The following is a 16,469-nucleotide window of genomic DNA, read 5'->3' on the forward strand; positions in this document are numbered from 1 at the left end:
GCTAATCTTATTAATAATTAATATAATCTTACTTTTTTAATATAGCTTTTCTTCTTTTAATATATTCCTTATAATCTCTATCTTATCTTTAAATCTAATATTATATGCTAAATAGAGGGTTACTCCGCTAATAAGTGCAGCTGCGTTTCCGCTGGCGCCTGTTAGGAGTAGTATTTAAAGGCCGTCTTTCAGCTGGAATATATCCTTAATAGCGTGTATAACGCGAGATTTTCCCGTGCCTCCTTTACCGCCGACATATTAGAGGTGTTGCTTGCCCTCCTCTTCCTGGAGCCGAGTACTGCACTCGTTAAGAAATACTGCCGGTAGCAGCACCGCCATCGACTGTAGCTTGTTCAAGCTCCACTGCCTCGCCAGGCTCAGAGCGACGTCGACATGTGACGTATAAGGGCCAACTTCGAGACGCATCTGGCCCCCCGGACCGACCCCGTTAGCTGGTGTTTCTTCCGTCTGAGCGGGCTGCCGGGCCTATGCTTCTACAGTCAAGCTATTGCGTAAATTTAAGATTTACAACGTGATCTCGGTCAGCTTTCCCGAAATCAAGTCCGGGTCAGAGCCGCGCGTGCCAGACGTCACGTATAGGATCTTCTTACTGCCCCGGCGAGTCAGCAGTACGGCCGTCGATGAGGCTACTATATCACCTTGCACGATGATCGTCTGGTTACCGCCAGGCGATAGTCGGACTATCTTGTTTTCCACGGAAGTCGCCAGGTACGCCGTGCCATCCGCCTCCAGTGCAAAGTCGTCCAGGATTTGGTAACCCTCGATGAGCAGCTCCATCTCCGCATTATGCGCGACGGCGGGTGCGTTGTTTGCGAGCTTAAGGCGGTAGAAGGTACCGCGCAAGCCGGCAGAGAAGTAGACGTATTCAGGCTTCCGAACTGCAGGCAGTTGGATGCCGTTGAGGCCGGCGGGGAACGGGGCAGTGGCTGGTGGTGCCAACAAGTCCGGATTAGAATAGAAGATGCTCGGCGTCTTGTTGGCAAGATCGACGCCGTAGATTGTCCCAACGGACGAATCGGCAAGGAGGAAGAAGGGGTTGGCCTCGACGCCTTGGCCCCGGGGCCCGCGTGTGGTGGCGGGGTTAAGGACGGTTATGCCGTTCAGAAAGGCAGCATCCGGGATGTTGACAATTAGCGTAACAGCAGGCAGCTGCTTGCGTTCTGGATGCCAGCCGCGCAAGTCGACGGTCCATAAGCCCCACGTGCCGCGGACGGGCAGCCCGTCTTGGGTGTGACCGGCGTTGACGGCGAAGACGTCATCCTGGTACTCGGTGATGCCCAAGGCCGAATTGATGCTAGAGGAGTTGGAAAACTCGTAGACCAGCGCGGGTTCGCCAGTGTTCATGCTCACGGACCAGATCTGGCCGGTGTCGAAGCGAGTTATGAGGAGGTCGCCGTTCCTGCGCTCGGTAATGCACTCGAGCCATGCGGGAGTAGAAGGTTCCCAGACGACGCGGGCCGCTGGGAAGGAGCTGGGGTACGCAGAACTGGTGTGGAGGGTGAGGATTGATAAAAGGCCTGCGATGGCCCAGAAGGGAGTCTGCATCTTAGTAGAGAATGGCTGTGAAACCCCGTGAGGCTTTAATAAGGATAAAGGTCAGCCAAGTTTCCATCTTTAATGTACATAGTCACGAAAATACTGGTCTCCTTTATACACTCGACCTCCAAGGGATTTATATTCTATCTTGCACTACTCTTACCAACCCTTCCAAGCTTTTCCCCGGCCTATCCGACGGAGCGTAAGCAGCGGACCAAACTAGTCTACTAGAGGCTTTAGCAGGGCGCTAGAAAAATAGGCAGGCGGCGCACCGTACGAAGGACGCGGCCAAAAGTAATGTCAGTCCGACTGGTGATCTCGTCAGCCCACAAAAATACGCTACACCTGTCCGTCCCCTTGACGATACCCTGCGATTGCTGCCAAAAACCCAGCACAAGCCACATGTACCATATCAACAACTCGCTCACTTCCCGCGGCAAGTATCGGTGAATCAGCTGGACTTGACCCGTTCTCCGGAAGTCCTGTTGATACAGTGTCACGAAAACCATATCGCACCATGCGCAAATGTGTTTTGTGACCCGCCATTCACCGTATTCCACATCCGGATCCACATCGACTCCGTCGTCCGAGCCGGTAGCCCAGCGAGCATGTTCTTGATCATCCTTCTTACAACAAGTTGGCGGGCCATCGTCGTGAAAAAGTGGACAGGTTCCCTCGATCGGTCTCTCCTCTCTTGAGAAAGAAACTGGCGCCAAGGTGGCCCGTCCTGGATAGTGAATAAGCAACAGTGTTAAGCCAGAAAATTGCCTTCAACCCATTCGATATCTGATTGAGGAGCTCGACTTGGGCGTTTGCTACAGGTTTGGTTGTGTTCTTCGGCGTGGGAGTTGAAAGAGGTGACCGGTGGATGGATAAGAACCACGCTACAGCTTTAGGGAGATATTAGAGATCAATGTGTATTGGGATTTGGGAGTTGTACGGTTGGTAAGTGACTGGCCACTATAGCGTCTGATTCTTAGCCTTCGCTCTGTACTTATGCCTGTTAGGCGTTGGGTGCCCATTTGACGCAGTTGCAGTCTTAGTAAACATGGCCAAGAAGCCCGAACGGCCTCCTACTAATCCACCTTTGCCCCATACCTTCCCATCCAGTGTGGCTTCATAAGTAATACCCAGGACCTGAACAATAGCCATCCGGTCATTGGCACAGCCATATAATACATCAATGCCGAAGAACGCAGGCCGCTACCATCCTCGCCTGCAACCCACGCTTGCCATAGTACAAGTACAATCCACATCGCTTCTAGCACGGCCAACAAAATGTACACAATCCGCCTTGCTTCAATGGCTCCTGGCTTGTTGGGAATTGCAAGCAACATCACGACCGTTATGGCCAACATGGGTGTGCCGAGCCACTGCATAAGGGAAGAGGCTTCAGCAGAAGGCCACGCGCCAGCATTCGTGGTGGATTCGGGTAAAAAGTGGCGTCGCAGGGTTGAATTTGGAGAAAATATGTACGGTAGTCCGAAGAAAAATATGTTTAGAATGGATTCGCCAGCCAGCGCCACTCTCATGATCGTGCCCGGGTATGTTGGATCAATTTCCATGGCCAATGATGCCAGTGACGTATTCGCAACTTTGGATGTCTCATTTCTCGCCATTTTATGTCGGCATTGGCTTCGTTGAGTCAGAGTCGAAGTCGGCGTGTGAAGGCATAGTTTTGGCTTTGCAGTTTCTTCTAGGAACTTCGTTTCTGATTAAATATAGCTTAGAAGTTTAGTCTAGCTTAGAAATCAGGCTTAGGAATCAGGCTTAGAAATCAGGCTTAGAAATCTTGCAATCGTGCGGAACGATTATGCCGCGAGTAGTCGGGTGCTGAAGAACGAGTTCGGACAGGACCTGGTCTCCGCCAGCGACGTGCCAATGGGCCCGGACGCCGAAACCCCGCGCGAGCTGTCCGAATCCGAGATCTACCAGTTATTCAGGAATACGCCACAGCCGCGAAGAACGCTGTCAACCTGGCGGGCTTTGACGGGGTCGAGATCCACGGCGCCAACGGCTACCTGGTGGATCAGTTCACCCAGGACACTAGCAATAAGCGCACCGACGCCTGGGGTGGCTCGATCAAGAACCGGTCCCGGTTCGCCCTCGAAGTGACAAAGGCCGTCGTAGACGCCGTGGGCACGGACCGCGTGGGCATCCGGCTCAGTTCATTCAGCCCGTGCCAGGGCATGAAGATGGCGGACCCGGTCCCGCAGTTTAGCTACCTTGTCGAGAAGCTAAAGGAGCATTCCCTAGGATTCCTGCACCTGGTGGAGAGCCGGATTAGCGGCAATGTAGACATCGAAGCTACCGAAAAACTCGACTTCGCCGTCAAGATATGGGGCCGCACGAGCCCGATCGTGCTGGCCGGCGGTTTCAAGCCGGACTCGGCCAAGATGGCCGTCGACCAGGAGCATAAAGACTACGACATCATCATCGCTTTTGGTCGTTACTTCATCGCCAACCCGGACCTGCCCTTTCCGGATCCAGAAGGGGATTCTGCTCACCCCGTACGACCGCACGACCTTCTACACAGCTAAGCTGCCAGAAGATTATCTAGATTATCCATTCAGCAAGCAGTATTTGGAAACTCAAAGGAGCTAATATGGAGTTGCATCTATAGTAGTTGTATACTCTTTATCATACATCGATAAATCTATGCAGGCTTTTTAGTATGGGGAGGGGGGTGTGAGGGCGGGTTCTAACGATCAGGTCGACACTAATGCAGACGGATGACAACACGGGCAATCTTTTCCTGTCGTCTCGCGGAGATACTTGGGGCTCGCGGGATGATCGGCCGATTGTGTCCCACTTAGTGTGGAAGTTTATGCAGCTGTCATCAACATGCATTAGCGGCGAACCCCCTATTCTCCCTCCCCGTGCCGCCGAGTTGTGGGGTGCTTATGTGACTCACACGATAAGAGAGTGGTGAATAGAGAAGCTTGGTTTGTTTCTCCGTAACTGACTAAAAGACAGAAGAAAAAGGAAAAAGGGTCGAGACGAGTCGCCGCAGGCGCATAAGGAATTGGGCTTATCTGCGGAACTATCCGAGATGGCGCCGATACAACGAAAAATAGTCGACTGTAAGTATCAATTGCTACAGATTCTGTGGATGAATCAAATTTCAAATCGTTTCTCCCCCCACTATATCGGCCGCCAAACTCCATAAACTGCGCAACCATCAAAAGCAAGAGCTAGACCTAGTGCACTAACGAAATGATAATGGGATGCACCTTCAATCTACGATGTGTAATATACCTATATTGTCTACAAATTCATGATTGCTACAGGCATATATGCCATCTCCTCACGACTTGTCCCCTGCGCTAGGTCTGGCTTTCCATTGCTAAAGATTCTGCATCCTAGAAACCCCCGTAGCTGCTATGTCGACTCCCAGACTTGCTTCAGAAACTTTTCCAAGCTAGTAAACTTGTAGTCAGGCAGAAGCTGGTTCCACTCCTCTGTCGTCTCCCAGGCCCCTCCAGTGACCGCGACCAAAGTGCCTGTCACGACGGCCGTTTGGAACGCCTCCTGTTGTTCCATTGGAACATGTGCCAGAACCTGCTCATCCAGCGGTGGAAGCCAGCTCACTTTGACGCTGCCCACCTGAGCGTCCTTCTTGACCCACTCGATGTCAAAGGGCCTGCCTGCAAAATGCACGTGTTAATTTGCAATGCAACACAATCCTGTTTTAACATGCTCTCAATGATGTGTCAACATCCTTTTACTTACCTCGTATCTTCTCCCCTAGCTCTAGGAGCTGTGCAACAGTGACCTGGCTTCCTACAACCCCCCCAACTCTCGGCCACTCACCCTCGTACTCTACCGCACGGGCAACAACCCCAACGATGTCCTCAACAGCTGTGTAGGCTATCTTTGCGTCTAGGCTTTGTTCACCCACAATCGCGCGCATTCCATCAAAGTCGAACAAGAGTGGAAAGACCGTAATGTGCTTCGTTGTCTGGCGGGGATATCCAAGGTAGTTCATAAATAGTCCTGGATGGAATAAAGTGTACTCTAGAACCTGTAGTACCTGTTAGCAAGTGCGGGACGAACAGCTTTGAGAGGATTGAGATATAGAAGGAATAAAATCACTTGCTTTCTCTTTCTGATTTAATTCTTGTAAGTACATGCGGACATCGAGTTTGCTGGAGTACCAAGGGACTGCATCGCGGACGTTTTCAAGTTTGCTACCGCTGTTTTCGCCATTAGCTAATCTTCAGCAACAACGTGCAAGTTCTAGTAGAGGTATTACATAGACCATTCACTTGCAGCGTATCGTTCAACGCCCGCTTCAATAGCGGCATCAATTAGACGCTTCTGACTGACTCCGCCTGGGTCTTTGTGTGAGATGAAGAAGCATAGAACTGTGTGCACGCCACGGAGAAGATGAACTAGCTGCGACTTATTTTCATAGTTGGTCTGTGCCCAGCGAACCCCTCGGGGTTTTGGAAGTAACTTGGGGTCCTACATGAGTTCTTTGCTTCAGCTTCACTGCTTGCCAGGATTCTGACGTCAAGGCACGCACCTTTCTGACCAACCCGATAATCTCGTGTTTGCCAGTTTCAGCAAGTCCGTCTAGGATCTCCCTAGCCAGCTCTGAAAGAATAAAACGCTAATCAGTAACTGGGGCAAATGTTTTCCGCCGTTGGGAAGGTGGCATACGTCCAGAAGCTCCCGCTATGGCAATTTTGACCATGATAAATTCTGAGTGGATATAGTTGGAAAGACGGCGGGCCAATAAAATGTGAGGTCTATCGCTCACAGCTGACACAACAGAGTTGGACTAGTATATATCTAACTGGGAAGACAGCATTAAACGCAATGGCGTATTATAACGTTGGAGTATGAAGAATCTTGACGTTGCATGCATTAGTGATTTCACTGATTTGTAATGGAAGGATCTGCGGAGTTTTGCAAGTCACCGATCGTAGCTGCGGAGTTTGAGGTTGCATTGGTTATGGAGACAGCGGGGTTCCTTATACATGCAATAAGATACCGCGACTCGTATGTATGTACATTTGATTTAATAGTCTAGACCATTAAATCGTGCGCCAAGCCTTACTCATGATAGTACTAGTCCGAGACTAGGTAGTAGGCCCGAACGCCCACTACTCCCGTTCACTACCTCGGGTCCTAGGCATGGAATTTGTCAAGGGCTCAAGTCACGGAACCTGGGGGTACATTGAGGAAGAGGGCGGATTTTGGTGATGACGGCACAGAAGGGGTGCGCCATTTGTTTACTTGATCAACCGGAACGGAATTAGTATGTGAAATCCGGCTCCGTAGACTCCTTCCAGAGTATGCACGCCCTATAAGGGGTGCCCGGCTTAGGAGCCCTTGTACTGAATCAAGTCTCTACATTTGGCGCACCTGTGGTCTTTACAGAATATCCTGAGTTCGCAGTACTAAATTAGCTACCCTAAGCCGATATGTTCGATCCTTGTTGATCTTTACCAAAAAGCGTATACCTTAAGCAGTAACCAAAGACTTAACAGATAAATATGTTTGGCTTAAATTGCAGTGACTGTCGCACAGTGTTTGTCTAGATAATAGTGCTGATGTCTAATTTCATACAATACACCTGCTTTTCAAACCATCAGCATTCCTGCATTAGAGTGTATCACAGAACCTGACAAATTATGGTCCTTCATACAGTACAAGAATGCCTCTGCAACATCTTCAGCTTTTCCTACCGCTCCTGTCACAACCTTCTGAGAGATAGCATCTAGAACTGCCTTACGCTCGTCAGGCTTAGGATAGAAGCGGGTCATTAGATCTGTGTCAACTGGGCCAAGGCAAACGAGGTTAACACGCAGCGGCTTTAACTCCACCGCTAGACTTCTCGTCATACCCTCTGAAGACGAGGTGTATGCACCAATTGCATTCCAATTCGGGTATGGCCTATACGCACTAATGCCGGACGTCAACGTGAAACTAGACGTGGCCCCTGGCGCAATATGCTTTGCGGCATATTTTGCTATCAACAGAGGAGCGAAAAACCGTACCAGCCCGGCTTCTTTAATGAAGTTGAAATCTATCTCGGATATGGGTCTCGGAATGGGGTCATCGCCTGCAGTAAAGACGATGTGGTCGAGTTTCTCACTTCCGTTCGAGGTCGAAGCGTCGAAAAGAGCCGCGATATTGGGCTCGAGTAGCTCCTCTTGCTTCAGGTCGCATGGAAAGCCCAAGATGCTGCAACTTGTTGTTGGATAGGACTTCCGCAAGTGCGATACTGCCGCGTTGATTCGATCGGCGTTCGAGCTCGAGATGACAATGGTAGCGGCGCCAAGTTCCACACTAGCTTCAGCGACTGCTAAGCCGATACCAGCAGTGCCTCCGATGATGAGAACACGTGTCCCGACAAGTTTGGATACGTATTTGCTATTTGCCGACATTTTGGAAGTGTATTCGACCGGTTGTTGAAAGACCATACAGGTCGAGAAAAGGTATAAGTGTGTTGAATAAAGGGTTCGGTTTGTCGTCTCGTACTGAAGGAAGAATGAGAATGAACGTACAGGAGCAATGGGAGACACTGATCGATTTATAAACCAGATCAGCTACTGAAAACAGACAACCCTTGTCTTAGACACCCCTCTTCGAGTATTAGACCCGGGCCCACTTGATGGTTTCGTGAGTTTCCATCGCATTCCATCTGGTACCCACAACTAAAAGAATCCGATGGTATTAGTCAGTCCTTTAGACAACGGACAGACGGCGGACGGATAACGGACGGACGGCGGACGATTAACAGACGACAAGTCAGCTACTAAACTCCGCAAGCTCCGCAAACCTGAAGTAAGATGTGGGGTGAAGCCATAGGCTCACAGGGTTTACGGCCAAAGCACAGTTTTACTGCTTGATTATTCGTCGGTCTTCTTGCGGCATAAAGAATACGGGTAGCATTTATCAGCCAACCCGAGGCGTCCACGCTCCGTAGCCCACAGTTGTGCGCGAATCGTTCATGCGCTTATCTTTACAGGAGAGGCAAACCGGTCGCGGTTTGCGCAAAACAGCCTTGAGGAACGAAGCTTGAAGTGGTCGATTTCAATTCTCAAAGCTTGACTTCAAAAGTCCAAGGTTTTATTAGATACAGGTTACGACTCTCGGGTATTGAGAACTAGATAAAGTAGCGGCTAATCAATGTGGCTTGCAGCAGGGCTAAAATGAGCGCTTGTCGAGGCACGCGAAAGGACGATTGTTTCAACTGTGATGTCGTCCCGTGTCTTACCCTGGATTGTCTCACTGAGGGAGTAATCAAGGATTGTAAAGGCTGGGAAAGGGAGAAATGAGGGGTTGCTGAGACATTCGACGGTAAAGAATGGATCTCATCGTCAAACAACAAGTCAAGACTTCTTAACCTTACACTTGAAATTTACATCTGTGACCTTTGTCTATTCTAATACGTCCTGGATCCATGTCCGCAGCCAGCCGCTCTTGTATTGCTAGGTTTGACCGACTCACATAACACTCCTCTCCAAAAACTGGCAAGGACCATCGTATGTATTACCCAAGGCCAAGTTTGTTCCAGTCTGGTTTTCAAATGCAAGACGAACCAGAGTTTCCTCTGTTGGCTCGTATTTCGGCCACCCGTCTTCATAAGCCAGCAGACCATGCGTTGGATCTTTGGCGAATGCGGCCCAAGCACCGCGCAGGTAGTCGCCAATGGCCACCTGTTCTAATGTGCTTGGCATGGGGCTCTGGGGCACCGTGTCGAAGAGAGGTTGAAGCTAGGGACCGTCAGCATAGATATTCTATCATCGTGCTTGCATGCTGCATCATATGAATGAAAGAGACATACCTCGGCGCCATGATACGCTCCGCTGGGCGGATCCGTCGAAACGGCCAAGTTCGGAAAATCTCCGAAGTAACGATACCTCCAGGACGGGTTGCCATCTCCGGTTGACCGTGTCAACCTCACGGCGTCCGCGCAGGTGTAGTATCGATCGTTGAAATCGACCCAATAGGCGTCGGTCTGGTTCGGCTGTAGTACTCGGAACGAGCCCGCCTCATTCTGGTTATTACCGATCAAATATCCTCCCCTGGCAGAGTGCCGAGAGCTGTAGTCCGCAAAGACGATGATATCATCAACCCCTGGCCCGAACGCAGGAACGGCACCAATGCCTGTATCCTCTGAAGAAAATGCGCTTATCAGTTCCTGAGCAGTCTTGCTCCTCATACATTCGGTGATAAGGTTCGGATCGGCAGTGCTGCCACCACAGCCTGCGGTTTTAGCAATCCTGAACCACCGTGACTCAGTTGCCTCACTGCTCAACGCCGGAAAACCGTCCACAGTGGCGCTCATGAGGATAAATCCATTTGCGATCGGGTCCGAGGCGTAGGAATACGAATAGAAATCCGCCATGCCAGCTCCTGCAGACTGGCCAAAGATGGTGATGCGATTCACATCACCCCCAAATGCTGCAGCATTGTTCCGGATCCAGTGCATAGCCAGCCGCATGTCGAGCAAGCCAAGGTTTGAGGCAGTAACTGGATTGCCCGGGAAGCCGAAAATACCAAGACGATAGCTTTGCGGGAGTCAGTGATGTTGTTTACCAAAAACAAAACCAGGGTGAAAGTACTTACTTGATCGATATAAGCACGACATCGGTCTGGTTAGCAATATACTCTCCATTGTAGCCAGGAGCTCTAGAGCTGCCTGCATAGCGACGGTTAGAAAATCATTTGCTACTATAACGGTTGTTGCTTACCGAAAGAATAGGCACCGCCATGAACCCACACAAGAATAGCCTTCTTTCTCTCTCCGACTTGAGGTTTCGTCCAGATATTGAGGGTCAAACAATCCTCACTTTGAGGAACCGAATTCTGGCCGCCGTCACCAGGTTGCACGCAGGCGAATCCCTGCGGTGTATACTCTAGTCAGCAACCATAACTGGGAAATAGGTGGAGGTACATAGCGATGCAAAGAAACGACAGGATGAACAGACAATACGGGAGGGCATACTGACAAAATCTGTGGCGTTGATTACGGATGACCCGTTGAATTCCACGGGAGGCTGGAATCGCAAGGGTCCGGTAGGAGGCGTAGCGTAAGGGATCCCTAGATACTCAGAGACCTCGACAGCATCTGCTGCTGCATGGCCAATGACATTGCCACTGGTTGAAGCAACGTTCTGGCCCACCGTCCAGGCGTCCTTGCAATTTTGTGTAAGAGATTTCGTGTTGACGAGAGTCGAAAAGCCAATGGTAGCCAGTAAAAATCCGCCCAGGGTAGGTTGGAGCTTCATTTTTAATGCGGGTTTAATAAGAAAGTGAAAGCATAAGACGAAAATCATGATTCCCAAAGGCCAGTCTGAGTTACTTTAATATACTGATATTTGGTACCTTGAGTCGGCAAGATGGCGCGCCGATTCGGAGATTATTCGTACCTTGATTTATGCCGGCATCCAGAAAATGCATGGGGTCCGATAACGCGGTCGGAGGTAGGAACTGCAAGTAGGCACTTCAAATAGAATGCTCAGGGGTAGCAGCATTACGTGGAGGTGGAACTTATTCTATCTTCTCAGAATTACTACTAGCGGACATGGGTGTCACATGTTGTTCCTGCAATACTGGAACTTTCCAACAAGCTAGCATCGGCAAGTAAGGGAAGACGCTCCCACACATTAGTACCAGCCGTAGTACTGGGCCGGCAAGTCCGTGGAGGCAAACAGTAGGGCCCCGATTGCCTGTCCCTACCAACTGACGTGCCTGTCCAGCGGCCCATCAAGTTCATCATGCTTCAACAAAAGGGTTGCTCGAAGGGAAAGAATAGTATATCCAAGGAATATAAAGTCGGGGAAAGAGTATCAAGAGGGCGCAGACATCGGTGGTTCTACAAACTTCAGAACCGCTAGTGTTCGCGCCGATGGACAAGGCTTGGGGAGAATGGTCGGAGAAAATGAAGGTTGATCCATGAGGAAGCAGAGCGTTGCGGTATTTGCTACCCTGCACGCTGATTTCGGCCCTTTTATCGATGAGGCACCAAGCCCTCCGCGTCGTGAGTCATGCCCTTGTTGTGTGGCCAGAATTAAGGCGGTCAATCCATCACCGTTCCGGCGTTTAACAGAGGTGGGACATGCCTACGATGGCCCCTTTTCCGGTGGCATAGTTACAGCTGCCCTCACAGGCAGCCTCCAAGTTCACCTTTACCTCCTTGTGAGAGCGTTGCTGTAAGTGTGAAGCTGTATTGATTGCTGTGAGCCTCTCAACGCTCCAAAAGGAGGAGAGTGGGACCGGACTTGCCGTCCTGAGCATTGACATCTGCTGGTGACGAATCATCGTCTTCCCTGCCCATGCAACCGAAAGCAGGCTGCATTAGCATTTGCCGAATTCAGGATTCGTATCGCTTACAGTGGGATGCGCATACAAGTGCCTGAAACGTGCACGACTAGCGTTGCTGCAAACGGCAGGCTAATGCAAGTGGATGACAGGTGCGTAAATAGCCGAGCAGGGGGTGGGGCATCATGATATCTGTCGATCTTGCTTTACCATTTGAGGCTAAGCCTCACATCGTGGTCAATCTACCGTTAACTCCGTCCTCCCCCGTCATGATGCACATGTCATCCGCCGGCATACAACCGCGCACTTGCCACTACCTTACGCACTCCCCCCTCCTTCACGCCTCTTCATCCATCTTTCTAATCATGATGACTGAACCCGCCTGTCCTGATCATCAGTTTGTTCTGCGGTCTGTGATCACCGGCAATAAGGGATGACTGGTCAGGTGTAGGCAGCGCTCCTAATAGTGTGGACCATTAAGCAGACTATTGGTCCACACTGTAGTTCACACCAATAGTCCATGGACTATTGGTTCAGTGCGCGTCTCCCGGACTACACTGACGGTTCAGTGCGGGCCTCTCGCAATGCACTGACGGTTTAGTGTTACTCGACCAGACTGACTGTAGTCCAGTGCGAGGGCCGCAGACTAATAGTAGCACTATTAGTGCGCCCGAGTCCTCCCAAGTTTGTGGCCCGCTGCGGAGTACCCAGCCAGGGCGTATGCGATCCAATGTGTGCGGCCAAAGACGGCGCTAAGGAATGTTAATAAATACAGCCAGTGTACTGTGTTTGTCTATTGTGACATAAGTATCGCGCAACTGAAACCATACGTCCTAACAAAACTTACATATTCAACAGCAACCTAATTTTATAGCTTTGGGATGGGCCATCTAGCTAATTGCCAAGAAGCATATACTGCCTGAGAGACGATTAAGTGTATATTATCCCAGCGGCGAGCCTCAAGCCAACGAGTTAAGAGATACCAACCCTGCCACTACAGATAGGCGGGGTATCAGGTAACTTCTATACAATACCTGTAGGGTAGGTTGGGCTGGTATGGCATGGTCCTGAGCGAAGCTGTTGAGATGCCAATCACACTAGTCTCTTTGAGAATCACAGTCAAACAAGTGAGATTGTAATCACTGACTTGCTCAGAGCTTCTGTTTGGTATCGGTTCCATCATAATCTGAGATATAATGGCAGATTGTTGTGTCCGGTCGTCAATCGCGCTGCTAGTTCACACAAATTTATTTATCGATGTACAACCCTTGATGTGAAATCTGGAACCCATTGAGTCGGCAATAACGATTCAGCCACGAGAGCCCAGATGAAACACGGTGACCATCATGCTACAGAACAAGAGCAGTCTGAGAATCCAAATTTTCCTTAACATCCTGGGTCCAACTCGATACGTACATATTGGAGGCCCCTCACTGCAGCTAAAGTTATAGCTCACAGTGTATTCATATCTTGATAACAACCTTGCCTATGTGCTTTCCCGAGTAGAGGTAGTTGAAGGCATCCTTAGACTCATGGAATGAGAAGACACGGTCAACAATTGGGCTGATGGAGACCTTCTTCTCTTCTAAAAATTGGCAGAGATTCTGGAAATCCCTCTTCGAGCCTGCCATAATTCCCCTGTTGCCATGTCAGCTAGTCATCGACTGCAGGAACTTGCTTGAAGCCAGTAGAGAAAATGACCTACTTCAATTTGGCGCTCTTACCCATCAGTGCCATGATGGCTGATGGCTCCCACTCTGCTGCGTAGCCCGCCAAGAAGCCTACAAGAGAGACAGTACCACCTCTCTTACGTAGGACTCCGATATCGTGTGGGATAGACTCAGGTCCTGAGTTATTGATGACGAAGTCAACACCCCTACCGTTTGTAAGGCGTTGAACTTCTGCTGCTTGATCGGGTGTAGTCTTGTAGTTGATACCCTCGACTCGTGATCCCAGCTTCTTAATGCTTTCGATCTTCGCGTCGGAAGAGGACGTGATTATCGACTGAAGACCAGCAGCTTCGCAGAGTAAAACTGCGAACATGCTTACACCGCCAGTGCCTGTCTCGAGTCAGCAAGATTCGTCTTATCAATAGCGCTTGTCATCCAACCTTGTAAGAGCGCGCTGCCGGTTCTAGACGATTCAGGCAGTGCGTCTAGGGCAGTCCAAGCCGTAAGCCCAGCGCAAGCCAACGTGGAGCCCTAATTGAGATTTTAAATTGATACGGCATCATATAGGTTGAGTTGGGATGTATACTAACCTCCTCCCATGATAGATACTCGGGAATCTTGACTAAATACCTGTCTTCATAGACAGCATATTCACGGAGAACACCAGCAGTATCCCCACCAAGGGCGTTGATTGATGTGTCGTCATTCCCTGTGAGATTACCGAGGTCACATATCGGTGAGACATGGTCCCCAACAGAGATGCCTTCGACAGCTGGCCCCGTCTTCACTACCTCGGCGGCACAGTCCGAGCATGGTATACCGCGATCCTCGACCTCAACCGGGTACCTCCCATGTAACATGCCCACATCACGGAAATTGAGGGAGACAGCATGGATTTTGATGAGCACCTCATGGGAGCTGAGATCCACTTGAAGCATTTCTGTGGACGGCTCAATAGTTCGAGGGAGTCCGCCCGCAGTGCGCCTGAAGGCCGCATATATTGCGGGGAACGACATGATGGTTAGGCTCGTGGTAGGAGGCAAATTTAGTGAAGGTGATACAATGGATGTTGCGAGGACTTGTTTCCAGCTGGGCCAAATATTTATATACAATAAGTGCCGCTTAAAGATATCAATTTTGCATTTGTAATTACATGTCCTCATAATTACGCCAAAGACCTCGATTGAGTATGATATATAAGCATTACAATAGCAACTCCGCAAGCGGACTTGCGGGGTTTCGACATCAAATCCTAACCTGTCTGAGCCAGGCTGAAGTGCAAGCATTTAAACGCGGCTTAAAACGATTATGGCGGTAAATGATCAAGCCATTCAATTGGAGGGACATCAACACAGTAGCAGCTTTCCTACATTATCTCGTATGGCCTTGGACCTTCTTGCTGTGCCGGCGGAAGCAGCGGATGTAGAACGCCTATTTACTAGGGCAAAGTTGTTACTATCAGAGCAAGAGTAAAGTTTGCAGGATTTGATGCTTGAGATGCAACTGTGTATGCATAGCTGGTCACGCAATAGAAGGAACAATGCTGCCCATTATGATGGCCTTATCTAATAATATTAGCCTACCAATTAGCCAAATAAACAAGCAAATTAAACAAGACGCTCCATCATTCTTCAACTACCGATTGAGCCCACCGGTCGGTGGGTGAGTGGGTGGTCTATCCGGCCGGATGCCCTAGCGGGTAGGCCCCTGTCACCAACACAAGGCCGGACATATCACGGGTCGCTAACTCCGTGTTAGGCGGTGAGTGAAGCATTGTCACAATCGAGAAATGAACAACTTCGACCACTCCAGTCCAACCGTGACTGTATGTCCTCGAAGGCCTTGGCAATCCTCCCGTTCGAGTTGTGAGGAGACGGGACATGTCCCCGTAGCAATCGTGAATTCGCGGACGATATAGGTGTGTTGCACATTGCAGATTGAAGCTGCATCCCATTATCATTTCGTCGGTGCACCAGGTCCAACTCCTACTTTTAATTGTTGCGCAGTTTACGGAGTTTGGGGACCGACATGAGGGGGGGGTTAAGAAACGATTCAAGATCCGACTCGTCCACAGCATCTGTAGTAATTAACACTCGCAGTCGACAATACTTCGTTGCAACAGCGCCATCCCGAATAGTTCCGCAGATAAGCCCTACTCCTTCTCCGTCGACGATGACTCGTCTTGACCCCTTTCCTTTGTTTCTTCCACTGTCCTTTGGTTAGTTCCTCCGTAACTAACCAAGTTTCTCTACTCACCGTTCTTTTACTGTATCATGGGGCCCACAAATCAGCGGAAAGGGAAAAGGGGGATAGGGTTTAGCCGTGAATGCATGTTGATGACAGCTGCATAAGCTTCCACTAAGCGGGACACAGCGGACTGATCATCCCGTGAGGCCCGGCATCTCCGCAAGATAACGGGAAAAGATTGCCATTGGTATCTGCCCGTTTTTTCAATCCTTAAGAACCATCTGCCGCTGTCATCAATCTGCAGCAGTGGCGACCTGATTGTTATAACTCTGATTAATCCTCGTACGAGTTGCCGTCTCAACCCTGAGCCGAACACAGCATGGCTGACTTCAGTAATGCCGGCCCACCACGGGCCAGTGTCACGAATCGGTGGGTCAGGGACGAGGACGATTGGTCGGGTATCTCGGATACGAGAGAGAAGGAAGATCCAAATCTGTGTGTCGTTATAGGCCTATTTTACTGTAAATGCGGAAAGGCCCATTAGTGCGTCGTCCACGCTGAAGCCCTGAACAGTCACAGCTGGACTTAAACCCACGTAGAACATGTAGAACGAACACTTGGAAGACATAGCTGCTTACGGAAGCTGCTAAGTGTCGATGTTTCGCTTTGAAGGATTTAGCAAAACGTAAATGGCATCCCCTCACTTGACACAAGGAACAGTGTGCTAAAACTCCCGGCGAGAACTTGATTTCTAATCATTAGTAATCTTTTCAT

General features: G+C 50.0%; 7 protein-coding genes across 7 annotated transcripts; 2 read left to right on the plus strand and 5 right to left on the minus strand.

The window, feature by feature from the left end:
- Nucleotides 1-525: 525 nt before the first annotated feature.
- BGZ61DRAFT_542371 (uncharacterized protein) lies at nucleotides 526-1,566 on the minus strand (the record flags this gene model as incomplete). The annotated part of the gene is made up of 1 exon (XM_046255178.1): nucleotides 526-1,566. The coding sequence occupies one exon, from the start codon at nucleotides 1,564-1,566 to the stop codon at nucleotides 526-528; it is 1,041 nt and encodes a 346-aa protein (XP_046093153.1).
- A 1,293-nt stretch (nucleotides 1,567-2,859) lies between these two features.
- Nucleotides 2,860-4,097, plus strand: BGZ61DRAFT_542372 (uncharacterized protein; the record flags this gene model as incomplete). Its single annotated transcript, XM_046255179.1, has 2 exons — nucleotides 2,860-2,989; nucleotides 3,412-4,097. 2 exons carry the CDS (start codon nucleotides 2,860-2,862, stop codon nucleotides 4,095-4,097), a joined length of 816 nt encoding a protein of 271 aa, XP_046093154.1.
- A 794-nt stretch (nucleotides 4,098-4,891) lies between these two features.
- On the minus strand, nucleotides 4,892-6,417 carry BGZ61DRAFT_406759 (uncharacterized protein). Its single transcript, XM_046243167.1, has 6 exons — nucleotides 6,223-6,417; nucleotides 6,086-6,156; nucleotides 5,813-6,024; nucleotides 5,657-5,753; nucleotides 5,290-5,581; nucleotides 4,892-5,204 (listed from the first exon to the last, which is right to left on the minus strand). The coding sequence occupies exons 1-6, from the start codon at nucleotides 6,254-6,256 to the stop codon at nucleotides 4,939-4,941; spliced, it is 972 nt and encodes a 323-aa protein (XP_046093155.1). The 5' UTR covers nucleotides 6,257-6,417; the 3' UTR covers nucleotides 4,892-4,938.
- Nucleotides 6,418-7,001: 584 nt separating this feature from the next.
- BGZ61DRAFT_469681 (uncharacterized protein) lies at nucleotides 7,002-8,091 on the minus strand. The gene has a single exon (XM_046247983.1). It carries the CDS (start codon nucleotides 7,989-7,991, stop codon nucleotides 7,149-7,151), a length of 843 nt encoding a protein of 280 aa, XP_046093156.1. The 5' UTR covers nucleotides 7,992-8,091; the 3' UTR covers nucleotides 7,002-7,148.
- Nucleotides 8,092-9,017: 926 nt separating this feature from the next.
- Nucleotides 9,018-10,977, minus strand: BGZ61DRAFT_547662 (carboxylesterase; the record flags this gene model as incomplete). Its single annotated transcript, XM_046255365.1, has 6 exons — nucleotides 9,018-9,287; nucleotides 9,359-10,085; nucleotides 10,144-10,216; nucleotides 10,269-10,419; nucleotides 10,527-10,712; nucleotides 10,903-10,977. The coding sequence occupies 6 exons, from the start codon at nucleotides 10,975-10,977 to the stop codon at nucleotides 9,018-9,020; spliced, it is 1,482 nt and encodes a 493-aa protein (XP_046093157.1).
- A 495-nt stretch (nucleotides 10,978-11,472) lies between these two features.
- Nucleotides 11,473-12,488, plus strand: BGZ61DRAFT_488029 (uncharacterized protein; the record flags this gene model as incomplete). The annotated part of the gene is made up of 3 exons (XM_046250059.1): nucleotides 11,473-11,729; nucleotides 11,895-11,990; nucleotides 12,470-12,488. The coding sequence occupies 3 exons, from the start codon at nucleotides 11,473-11,475 to the stop codon at nucleotides 12,486-12,488; spliced, it is 372 nt and encodes a 123-aa protein (XP_046093158.1).
- An 813-nt stretch (nucleotides 12,489-13,301) lies between these two features.
- BGZ61DRAFT_547664 (uncharacterized protein) lies at nucleotides 13,302-14,562 on the minus strand (the record flags this gene model as incomplete). The annotated part of the gene is made up of 4 exons (XM_046255366.1): nucleotides 14,099-14,562; nucleotides 13,949-14,039; nucleotides 13,544-13,898; nucleotides 13,302-13,476 (listed from the first exon to the last, which is right to left on the minus strand). The coding sequence occupies exons 1-4, from the start codon at nucleotides 14,522-14,524 to the stop codon at nucleotides 13,302-13,304; spliced, it is 1,047 nt and encodes a 348-aa protein (XP_046093159.1). The 5' UTR covers nucleotides 14,525-14,562.
- Between the last annotated feature and the right edge of the window lie 1,907 nt (nucleotides 14,563-16,469).

This window comes from Ilyonectria robusta, assembly GCF_021365365.1.
Source record: "Ilyonectria robusta strain PMI_751 chromosome Unknown BGZ61scaffold_120, whole genome shotgun sequence".
NCBI lineage: Eukaryota > Fungi > Ascomycota > Sordariomycetes > Hypocreales > Nectriaceae > Ilyonectria > Ilyonectria robusta.